The sequence below is a fragment of the Drosophila melanogaster genome, chromosome 2R (genome assembly GCF_000001215.4).
Source record: "Drosophila melanogaster chromosome 2R".
NCBI classification, from domain to species: Eukaryota; Metazoa; Arthropoda; class Insecta; order Diptera; family Drosophilidae; genus Drosophila; species Drosophila melanogaster.
The window spans coordinates 1,750,647-1,763,248 of NT_033778.4; the positions used below are offsets into that span (position 1 = coordinate 1,750,647).

The 12,602-nt window shown below is 38.5% G+C and overlaps 1 protein-coding gene across 3 annotated transcripts in view; it reads left to right on the top strand.

The window, feature by feature from the left end:
* Positions 1 to 12,602, top strand: part of CG41520 (uncharacterized protein) — a 129,877-nt gene that overhangs the window by 101,586 nt on the left and 15,689 nt on the right. For 2 of the 3 annotated variants that reach the window (NM_001201534.1, NM_001110549.2), the window contains exons 4-5: positions 11,278 to 11,409; positions 11,462 to 11,649. In NM_001201534.1, the coding sequence (NP_001188463.1) occupies positions 11,278 to 11,409; positions 11,462 to 11,649 (320 nt within the window). Of the gene's footprint in view, positions 1 to 11,277; positions 11,414 to 11,461; positions 11,650 to 12,602 lie in introns of all 3 variants that reach the window. The other variant, NM_001110550.2, reaches the window with a different exon arrangement.

Genomic DNA, 12,602 nt, shown 5'->3' on the forward strand with positions numbered 1-12,602 from the left:
ATAATAAACTGCCCGGACCACACTTTGAAAAATGATATTCTTTATATTTATATGTCTTGTAAATTTCTATCGATTTGCAAAAAAACTTTTTGTAACGCCCCTTCTTAAACCCACAAACCGCACAAAACTGCCACGCCCAATATCTTCTTTATCTAAGCTCTCCTCTCTCGCGCTCTTTCGAGTACTCTGGCACCAACAGAGTTGTTCGCTCTGCATTTAATTCCCTCATTATCATTCGCTTTCGTTGACTTGTACATATCGCATCGATGCACAATGTCGTTTGCTAATCCCAATAAAAACATATCACATTCGAAATAGTTTTGTAAGCTTCGTATTGTCATTGGTTTAATAAAGCTAATTAAAAAAGCTTATTAGCTCAACAGTTGTATTAACAGAAATCTTGCCAGTTGACTTTTTAAGTCGTGTTACCAGTTACTCAGCTGAAAGTGTGAAAGACTTCTATCTTTTCTGGAATATCGGTAGAAATTGGGGAAAAAATATTTATACATTTTTTACATGAGACAGGTTGTGAGTGTTAGAGTGGACGTCGCAGAAAGTGTTTTGGCAAATTGATAATAATATACAAGACTTAGTCTTTTCATCTCTGTGTCTCAACCTTCTAGCTTTTATAGTTTCATCATTTAGAATGAAGGCGGGTGTTAGAAGGCGGGCGGTCAAAGTGTTTCTGGTATACCGAAAGAAAATGGCAAGACAAACAATAAAACAAAAAAAGCTAAACATTTTTTAAAAGTGTGGGCTTGGAAGCTTACGTGGGTTTGTGGGGGTTACAATGGTGGCAAAAGTTGTTTAGCAAATCGATAGAATTTTGAAAGCCTAATAAAATATGAAAAAATATCAAATCATTTTTCAAAAGTGTGGCCGTGACATTTACGGGCAGTTTTGTGTGCGTGGCAACAAACGTGCTCTGCGTGTATGTCTCTAGAATCTGTATGCCTAATCTCAACCTTCTCATTCCTTCGAGGTTCGAGCGGCGTCAGTGGGTGCAGGAAAGCATCCATCCTAGCAGCTCTGCGCTACCAGGCGCCCGGTCTGGGTTGGCATGACACCTGGCTGGATCAGTGTTGGGTAAACATCCGCACCCAGCACCCAGGCAGCCAGTGAAAACTTGGGTCCGCTAAGATGATTTCGGTAAACAACGTTCTTGCGGAGTCGACAGCTCTCGGGCAGGAGTTCGCACGCGAAGCTGCTCCTCGACACAAAACAACACCTCAATCAGTGACGTCTCCGTTGTTGTGCCAAACAGTTTGGGCAGTAATTATTAATGAGCACCGCCCGAAACCGCCGTTTGTCATCTAACCGCAGGAAACGCGATCAAGTCGGCATCGGAACGATCGAGTTCCTCGAGAACATCTGTCAATGAGCTGGCATGATTCGGCATGGCTGAAGAAAAACAAAGGTTGTTGAAAAGAAGAAGGAAGATCGGGGGATAAAAGAAAAAAAAATTCGCTTTTTACAGTTGTGTACACTGAAACCGTGTTGGAATTTGCCACTTGCTCCTCTTCTGAAACTCTTTCAGGTATCCAGCTTTCCAATCCGTTGGTAAATCTATCTAAGGTCTTTGAGTTGCAGCCACCGGTTCAGGATAGAACGGGCTTCGCCGGTGATGGGAGATTCGGCGGGGACGAGTAAAAGTCCGCCTATCAGAAAATACCCCGGAAGTTAGGATATCAGACGGATCTCCTGACATCGGAAATTGGTCTGGAGTTGAGACATGCCTCGATACGACACAGTAGAGTGGATAACTCTTAAAGGGTATATTTAAAATTACCCATCGTCCTGTAGAAGTGTGTCTTGAAACTCTTGACCCCGCATCCCACAGGCTTCCAATGTGGGGGGCGCCTGGAGGGTTGAAATGCCAGGATAGGCCTTGATGGCTTAACGACGCCACGAACCTTAAGGAGGCTCCGAGAAATTTCTCCGTGGTCAAGTCAGAGGTGGCCTCTAAATGAGTGGCCCTCGTACAGAAGCATACGAAGTCGCACAAAGAGCTTTTGGTAATAGTTTCATCGTAGAATAACGACTTAAATGTTGTCAATCGACCGCATGACCTTATGACGCTATCAGAATCCAGTAACGGATTAAGGTTGAGGAAAGAACTGGGGGTCGAATCAGTTTCTTGGAGTGGGTATATTCCTCCGGATAATCAGCACGTTGAGTTTGCCTAATGAGCACGAGTTAAATCTGTGCGATGCTCAGGTCTGTAGGATATTATGTAGAGATACGTCTGCAGTGGTAGATGAACCGCTGCACAATGGCCAAGACTCGCAGCATGCGATTGAAATTTGAAAATCGCACCAGAAGGTCTTATGATGGGCATCGCACGGATATTTTTCCAAAATCAAGGTCCGTCGCCGCTTCGTGAGACGCTGGCCACGCGACTTGTGGCTGAGCTAGCCACGCAAGGCAAGGCCACCATAGTTCGCTACTAACCAAGTCTTCAGCCGTTACTCCACGACTGTCTAGATCTGCAGGGATGTGTTCGGAACGCATATGCGACCATTGGCAGGCAATTTTAGTCACTCGGTTTGCTACGAAGGTTGTGACATGGTGGCTTGTTCAACCATGACAATACAATAGTGGAATAAGTACAGAGAAACGTTTCCATTCGACCGAAAGGAATGTGGGGAAGAATTTCAGTATACAGGTCTGCAAGAAGAACGGCACCACACAACTCTGAACGTGAAGCCGAGACGGTTTGTCTGGGGCGCCTTTAGTCTTCGACGTTTGAAGATCTGACGAAACGATTCCGTTACGTGACTATCGATCGATAGGCGCACGTAAATATCGATCGTTGACATCTTCGGAGAACTGCTGCAGCGTTCGTAAGTCCAGAATAGGGGCACATTAACTCCAAACGTGACCGTCTGAGTTCCATAGTCTGTGATGTCCCCCTGATCATTTTGAAAGAGGATTCTCTCAAACGACGTATAATTGCCAGTACATATTGGTGATATCGGCATTAAATACAAATTTGAATATCAGGCACTTAAAGATGTGAATGGCGAGATCAGACTGAGGTACTGGCCCTAAATGACGGATGTTCAAGCTGTTTCCATTCTTCGTCAAATGGAAACATCTTGAACAACTGGATGCGTTGAATACCACACGGTACTTTCGTGTAGCCATGAGCTATGTAGTGGGTGAAGTACTAAAATTTTTCTGTCAAGAGATCTGGTGGTCGTGCGAACGAAGTCTTCTTTGCACACGTTGTCATACTCCTTTACTACCCTACATGGACCCTTCCATGGTAACTATACTAGTGGCTGTAGAAAGCAACGACCCACACAAGTTTGTCTTCGTGCCTGATAGGGGGACAGACGGAAGAAGATCCACAAATCAAAAGGTCAATCTGGGAAGGCTGGAAAAAAGTCAGACACCGTGCGGGAAAGTTTTCTCTAATGTAACAGACTTGGAAAATAGCCGTTCCAAAAAAGGTTCACCTGTCGACTTTTTTTATGAATCATCATATTGTGGCGCCTCTTGCACGTAAAACAGTTGCGTCTGCTCGTGCACTCGCGAGAATTGTCCTGTAGCGAAACAGTTGAGGAATAATCGCTTCTGCTTAATGTATGTTGCTCTTTCTGGTTAAGTCACCTTGAGAAAACAAATCGCAACAAAGCTCTTTGGAGCACAGATCTCAGGGGGGGCGACTGGTGTCTCAAAGGACTTAACCACTCTAGGCTGTGGGTTTCTGTGCTCTTTTGTGTGTTCTGCTCCCATAATGAGAGAGCAAGCTTTGGCAATTTGGAGGAACATAAGAAATCCAATCCCAAGTCTTCTTCAAAAACTTGGGAGTGTTCCAAGGCAATCAAACACCCTTGAATTGGGCTCTGAAGATCCTAAGCCCGTTTCTGATTCGCTTCCTATGGTCGGGAGATTGAAAACGATTTTCAATTGGCTATTTACTTTTTTTTCAAACCGAACTTGAAGCGCTCACCATGCCGCTGGTTTTGGCGTTTTAGTGAAAAAATTTTTTCACTGGAGTTAGCCTATAAATATAACTGTAAATAGGTCACGGAAGGTGGGTTAGCGCAGATCGTAGATTTCTGTGTCGCATGGAAAAAGGCTCCAGCCCCTTGAGAACGTCTCAACGGATGGATTTCCCCTTGCCTGAGAACTGGAGGCAGATTTCTTGATTTAGCTGGGAAGCACATCTTTCGTAAGCCGCTTAACAGTTTTCATACTTGTTCTAAAGCAGCGGAGGGCTTTCCCAACTTCCTTTGTGAAGGGCTAATCTGGAAACCGTTCCGTACTCCTTTCAACCTTTTCAAATCTTAGGTGGGGTAAGAAATAAATTTTTTATAAAATAACTAAGTGGGAGAATGATCTTGTGGAGATGTAGAACAAACATCAATAGACCACTGAGTAAACTATTTGTTTTCCTTAGTAAATATGATCTGATTTGATATAAAACAAAAGAAGAACAATGCTATAGTCGAATTACGTGACTATCAGTCCCGTTACTCAGCTAGTGGGAATGCGATTTTGCTGGGATATCGATAGACATCGGTGAATAAAATGAGAAAAAATGTAACAAATTATTTAAAAGTATGGCGTGGGAGTTTTTGAAGGTTTATCGGCGTACAAGTGGGAGTGGCAAAAAGTTTTTTGGCATAATGATGGAACTTTTTAAAAGTGTGGGCGTAGCAGCTTTGGACGGGTAGTGAGCTTGTTAATATTTGGAAATAAACTTTCGCAGGGTATATGTCTCTGAAAGCTGCATTTTTAAAATGATAAATACTTATTATGTTAAACCTTATTAATAAGTTTCCAACGATTAATATTGCTGATATTTAATAATAAGTACTCTATGTTATGTTCAACTGCCATTCAGGCCAACGCTTATTACGTTTTATACAAAACATCTGTTCCTTTAAAAGAAATCTATACAAGCCATCCTCTAACGTAATCGACTTATTAATTAATAGCGTTTTGAACCAACGACTACGTTTACACTTTTAAGATAATTTACGATCAAAGCCAGTCGTTTCGCAGTTTTGCGAAACTAGATGGTTATTCTGTCTCTTTCGCACTTACTAATGTAGCTGGAATATACGGGTACGGCATTTTTTAACGGTTTTATGATTAGATAGATGCCTTCGGATTATTACGTCTAACCGTTCTAATTGTTTGTGTGGACAGTGAAATATTTTAATAATGAATTAAATACATATAAATGAACCATACATAAATATAAATTTAAATGGTATCATTAGTGGCTTGTGATTTGTGCAAATGTATCGAAATTAGTGAGTTTGATTCTCAATACGCGAAGTTATCAAAACCTAGTAAAGCCTGAGAGGGTTTTTTAATCTAGTAAAAAATTATAAATTTGATTATCACTACCAACGCTGTGAAGGATCTCGAAATACTTTCAACATTTTAATGTTAATGGATAGAAGAAAACTGGATGATCTACAAAACCTATTAAATATCAAAACTATAACATCACCTAAGTCAAACGATTGAGAATGGAAGGATAAGGAAATATCAGACCCCCCCCCAAAAAAAAAAAAAATAAAATTCACTTTATGTCCTACTTGTGGTGAAAACTATCAGGCATAAAGAGAACTTCCACATATGTATGTTAACCGATATTCATAAAAATGCGTCGGCCAGAGAAGTTAAAAAAATGCCAATATCGTATTGCTACATATCAGACGACATTCCCAGTAAAATCATATCGAATTAATATGATTGATTTGAAAGAGTTTTATCATTTTAAAAATTATAAAGCATTGCATTACAGAATTACAGACAGCATAGATTACAGAACCATAAAATTTAACATAAGTGTATATGGTACCTACATAAAACAAATAGATGAAGGAGTTACAGTGGAAACAATGATGCATCATGATTAGAACTGCCTACAAATCTGTAAGTTATCCAACCCGTTAATATAGCACTCTGCCCCAGTTAATAAACAAATTTAAAACTCCAATCTTAGCAGCATTGCCTTTGCTCTTGTTTTTGTTGCCAACACTTAGCCACCCGATAAATAACCAAACTTAAAGTAAGCAGAACTTCCACTTGGAGACCAAGCCATGATTAACTTATTGCGCTTCAATCAAACTGCATCAGTCAGCAAATTATTTCACAATGCTGTAAAATAATTCTAATGTAAAGCTTTTATCCTAAACATATTTGAGAGGTCAAGAAAATTCTAAAGAAAAGCTTCTGGCCGAGGTTGAGTAGACTAGGATTAAGATTTAGAAGATCAGTCTGAATCGGGACGAGATCGTGAAAAGTTTCAAATCAAAGATAAGCAAATAAAAGTGTATTTTAATAATGTAAGTAAAAAAGTCTAATACCGAATAAATAATAAAATATAATAAAATAAAAATTATTTTTTTAAATAATTATAATTTTATTTTGTATATGTAAATGTAGACATTATTGATATCCTAATTTCGGCCATAGATTGCTTACTTACATTGAGCAGTGAATTTCAAGAAAAAGACTCAGGTTAGGCTATTAATATTTCAAATATTTTGAATCTACTATAATAAAACTGGAAAACATTTCCGTAATGCAATTAAAAACGTTTAGAATTCGGACGTATTTTATTTTGTGGTGTATACATTGTATATGTTGGGAATGAATAATATAGCCCAAAACCTTAAGCGTTATGCGAATATAACAAATCTTTATATGCTCTTTACAATTTTCGAAAGGAAAATTGGGAGGATAATTTTGTGAAAACTGTCCTTAGTGTTATCACGTAAAAGGCTCTACTCTCAACCAACTTGAATGCAGAAAAGTGTCCTCATCTTATACTTCCCCTAATACGACAACATCTTTTAAAAGCTATCACAAAAAATTATCTCCTCCAGTGCAATGATGCCATTCAGGCTGTTCTTGAAAATTACAGAACGTGCTTGAATTCTTCTGCTACTTCATCAACCACCCAAATATCTTTACATATTGCTCATAAATATTACCCCAATCTGTGCACCTACGAAAGTAAATACAACATTTTTAAAAATATATATTTAACTTACATATATAAATTTTATAATTTTTAGGCATTGACTGTATACAAACATTTTGTAAAACTTTCAAAGAAAAAACTTTGAGTCTATATTATAAATATTGGTCCAAATCCAAGAAAATGAGTGGAGACTCATTTAATGGACAGCTTCAAGATGGTAATTGTTGCAACTGTGAGAAAGGGATAAAATTTTCTGGAGAATACGTAGGACCTATTTATAAGAATTGTTAGCCTAAGTATAGATTGAGTGACCCTTTCTATCCTAAAGTTTTCCATAAATTATCTAAATATCAAATCCATTTATTCATAAAAAACTCTATATGGGGGTTAAAGATTTCAAAATTCTATGAAAAAATTCAGGGAGAAAAATTTTCGCAAATAAAGAGGATAGGGTGTTTCCGTACGACTATTTAAATAGTTTTATTTATTCCAGGCATTAATAGTTTTATACCAGCTACTCGTAGAATAAAAGGGTATACTAGATTCGTTGAAAAGCATGTAACAGGCGACATAATGGCGATATAATATATATTCTTGATCAGGATCAAAAGCCGAGTCGGTCTAGCCATGTCCGTCTGTCCGTATGAACGTAAAGATCTAAGGAACTATAAAAGCTAGTTGAGATTCGGCGTACAGAATACGTAGGTCCTACGTATTCTCCAGAAAATTGGTCGACGAACATTTTTCTCTTTCTCACAGTCGCAACAATTACCATCTTAAAGCTGTTCATTAAATGAGTCTCCACACGCATTCTTGGAGTTGGACCAATATTTGTAATATAGACTCAAAGTTTTTTCTTTAAAAGTTTTACAAAATGTTTGTATACCATCCATGCCTAAAAATTATAAAATTTAAATATTTAAGTTAAAATATTTTATTATATTTTATATGCTTTTTACGTGATAACACTGAAGACAGTTTTCACAAAATTATCCTCCCGATTTTCATTTCGAAATCGAGGATTATGTTTGACATATCCACCTGATTGGATCTCGAAATAAGGAGCTTTTACAGAATGCAGACTGCACAGACTGCAATAATGAGGTCAGACAAGGAGGGCGAGATATGGTTTTGGATGCAGGTAAATAGCCGCTTGACTTTCTCGATAATATGTTCGAAGAGTCATAAATATTTGATTTTATGGGGTCTACTAGCGTTATGAAAATGGAGATAGATCACAGATAATCTGAAATTCATTTCTCTGTAGGGAATTATTTGGGATGATCTTCCTCAGAGTTTTTGCCTGGAGAACATGAATTTTATTCAGGTGCGTTTTGGCAGCGATTCCATACACCTGTATGGCATAGAATAGAAATGGCCAGGAGCTAATATGCTCTTGTAACTTTTAACCTTGTTGGCGAGAGAAATTTTGTTGCGGGCAGCAATTAAACATGACATTTTAGAAACCTTATTTTTAAAGGACTACTGTACGCCGTAACATTCCTTCTGAAGGTTAAGCATCTATCTAAAATCACTCCAAGATAGATGTTAATTAACAATTAACAATTAAGATCTATATAAACTTAGACACATTAGTCAGAATTGATGCAGACGTTCTGGAATGCGTCCAAGTGCTGTCGCTTTTTGTCAGAACCGCCGTGTCGTCAGCATATGTTTCAATCAGCACATCTTAACGACCTGATCCAGTGACTGCTTTCTGGGTGGGCATGTCCGCGGAAAAGATGGAGAATAGAGTAGGGCCTAACACACACTTCCTTGAGGTACTCCAGCTTCGATGACATTAACGGAAGAAGTGCATCTATCGGTCATCACACAGAAAGTTCGTCCTAACAAAAAGCTCGACACAATCTGGGGTGTTAGTTGTTTCTTTGCTTTATGTAAAAGTCCAGGATGCCACACTTTATCAAAAGCTGCTACCGCATACTCTTTCCTTTCTAGGGCTTCTAGCGCAAATTAACAACTTTATGGAGTTGCTCGGTTTTTCCATGTTGAGTCCGGAATGCGAATTGGAAATCAGGTATCGCCAATACTCAACATTCTGATGAGAAGGATCCTTTCCATAATTTTACCAAGGAAAGGGATTGGCCTATACGAGTCTACCTCTGTTGTTCTTTTCCCTGGTTTCAGTATCAAGATTATGTTTGCAGACTTCCAGACTTTTGGGAAATAACCCTCAAGTAAAACGCTGTTAAAAATTTGTGCCAGAAATTGCAGAGCATGATCTGATTTCTATCGTTCTGTTGTCGAGAAGGTCATGAACCGCGGCTTTTTTTTTTTGACTTCAACAAGGAAACAAATTGTTTCAGTTCTTCGAGAGTGACAGGATCCGTGGGCAGTGCCATTTGAAATGGCGTTAAAAGAGACTCTGCAACCAAACGGCAATCATTCGCATCGTCATATGCGAGCGGCTAAAATCTTTGCTCTAAGTTGCTTGCAAACACTTCTGCTTTGTCCTGTGATGTGCGGACCAACCACCAGACGGGCTCCTTGCAGCGGATTTCTGACAAGCCTGAAACTTAAACCATTTCGTGATATATCACGACATCAATGTCTTGCAGTCTTAGGTAAAGCTGAAGCTTCCTATCTAGTCCTCGTATATTCCTCAATATGATTTGTATCATTGGTTGGGTCTATACCGTGACTATAGCTTTCACCTTTTTTAGAGCTGGCAATGTTGTCATGAACAACAAAAGTAGGGAGCCTTGGGTTTGGCTTGAGCTTCTTTACTTTTTCAATTCTGACAGAGCAGTTTTTTTCCGTTGAAGCATGATTAATACCGCGGCTGATGCACAAATAATTGTTACTCGTGCATAGCGTAGAGCCAGTTGTGTGGGGTCCAGCACACTTGCCACAGATTGGATCCTGGAGACAATAGTTTTTGGAGTGCCCAAAATGTTTCCTGCGCCGAGTGCGTTTTATGGTGACTCTGTGTCTACCAAATTGCGTTACCTTAAGAACTTCAGAAATTTTTAAGCCATATTTTAGATTAACGAAGAACCGGTTTTGTCTAGTCTTGTGGTTAATAGCCGCTGCGTCATCTGCTACTTCCCAAGTATATCAGCTTGAAGTCGAACAACTAGCTTCAGTCGTGGTTATGGTGTGGTAATCTTGGTGTTACTACTAGTTGTTACCGATGGGAGAGTGTACATCGTTTGCGGCGGTAAACTTTTATTGATGAAGTTGCGCCGTTTGATATCAGTGTGCGAATTGTTGCAGCTATTTTTCTCATCCCCTCTAGCCTTTTTCTAGATTGCGAGTGGGTCACTGTTTTGTTATTCATTATTACAATTGTTTTTTTTTTCTAAATAACGCATTGTAAACAACTTCGCAATCTCGAGCGATAACAAGCGGAGAACAAACGGTATCAGCCTTGCCCAAGGCGTAGGCGAGGGGCGTACAAAGCGTCGTTTGAGCTTATCTATGATAAGTACCGTAATTTTTGTCATCACTGCTGTGCAGTGTTGATGTTTCAATACAAAAAGACTAGACAATCACAAAGACTAGACAACGTCCGAATGCAACAGAGGCTAGGCAGAGACTGAAATGGAATTCTTATTAGAACATTTATTAGGTTTCAGTAAAATCCAGCTATTTTTTATATATATATATTTTTTTTAATTTTTTTTATTGGAATTAAACAAGTTTATACATTACTTTACAAATTAAGCTACTATAACAATATTTAAATTATTTGTTTTCCTTGAAAAAATATTTATAATAATCTCGATGGGAGATCATGTGGGTGGAATCTTTTCAGCATTCTTTTTCTCGGGGGATGGATAAGCCTTATCGCCAGGGTGTTGGGGTAGGAACCGAGTCGCCGCATATATCTTTCCGCATGGGACTTCAATACATCATCTATCTTTGGAATATTAAGATCCCTTTTTTATCTCTGGTTCTCATGTACCAGGGGGAGTTACATAGTGATCTAATGACCTTACTTTGAGCAACTCTTATTTTATTCAGATTAGTTCTGGCTGTAATTCCATATACTTGCAAAGCATACATCCAAATTGGGGTCAGGATGGATTTCCAGTTAGAAGGTTTGTGTGTGTGTACGAAAAATTAGCTAGATCACTTTTAGGCTTAAGTAGGCTACACTAACCCTATGAAAGCAAAGATTCAATAGAAATCATTGTTACGAAAAAAGTTTTTTATCCACATAAAAATTATAAAAATTTGAATATCACAACACATTTTTAATTCATTTTGAAATTAGTGAACGCAAGCATGTATAAGAAGTAATTAGAGCAATGTTTACATTATTATTTATTAATTTACAACTTATATTTTAATTGAAGGGATTTTCCTGTGTAGACATTTTAAATGCTGGAATGAAACAATCAGGAGTATTTTATTTACAAATTCGTGGTACGACGTATTGGTTTTTAAAGGTATACTGCGATCAAGAAACGACGGATGGAGGTTGGACGGTAGGTAATTACTTACGGCTACAAACATCTATAAGAATTTTAATAATTTTAGGTTATTCAAAGGCGCGACGATTTTAAGGACTCCCGTGAAAACTTCAACAGAGATTGGGCGGATTACAAAAATGGATTCGGTGAACCCAGCAAAGACTTTTGGCTCGGTAATGAAAACATATATATGTTGACAAATAACGAGGAATATTCATTACGTGTAGAACTAGAAGACTTCGAAGGCAACAAACGGTAAGATATTGCAATTCTCAGGCTTATTCCTAGTGTAGGTCTTTAACCGTGCCATCGACCTTAAATTGTTTTTAAATTAAATTGTAATTTCTTTTTTTAAATTCGTCCGTTTGTTCGAGACTTTCTTGTTTTAATCCTGATGTGTACACTGTTTCTCAACAAAATTTGCGACATCTCTTAAAAGTAAATAACTACTCCTATCCAAAATAATGAGCACGCCTCCCAGAAATGACACAGCTTTCTTGTTATTTGTATTCTTTATTGCAAATAAAGAAATTTAAAATAATTATATTTACAAGTAAGGAACCCATAACTCAGCAACTCAGCAACTGAGAAGGAAAGGTGAAAACCAGTGCAAATGAATCCAAGCGGGGCAGCTATGCATCTGTCGCCAAGAACGTTAGAAAGGGCACATTATTTTATTGACGATACCCGTATCAGCAGAGGGGTACTGGCTTATTTCAGCTGGATGGTTCATGAGTTTGTAACTCATGACTTCAAAACCTCATAGAAGTCATAACATGATTGGCACTTTCGGTAAGCGAGAAAGGACTGAAGAGCACACGGAGGTTTTTGTTTTAGTACGTAGGCACTATCCCACTAGATATTATAAATTGTACATGCAACCTACGGACGGAATATTTAGAACATTTTAGTTTTTCTACCGTAAGGCGTATAATAAAAAAATAAAAACCATAATACCCCATAACAATATCCGTTGTAGAGGACGATGCAGGACGACAAAGGAAGGACGGTGAAAGCAGGACGGCGAAGCCACATCGCCGCGCAGCTGATGACGAGGACCGTAGGAATTCAAAACTGAAACCCTGTCTACTCTTTGGTCAGGCAATCACACAAATCATAAATTTGTTGGGACGAACCAACAAACTGTCTGAGCTAGCCGTTGCAACTCGTAGCAAGCAGAACTAAGAGAATCCTCTATCGCATTTATC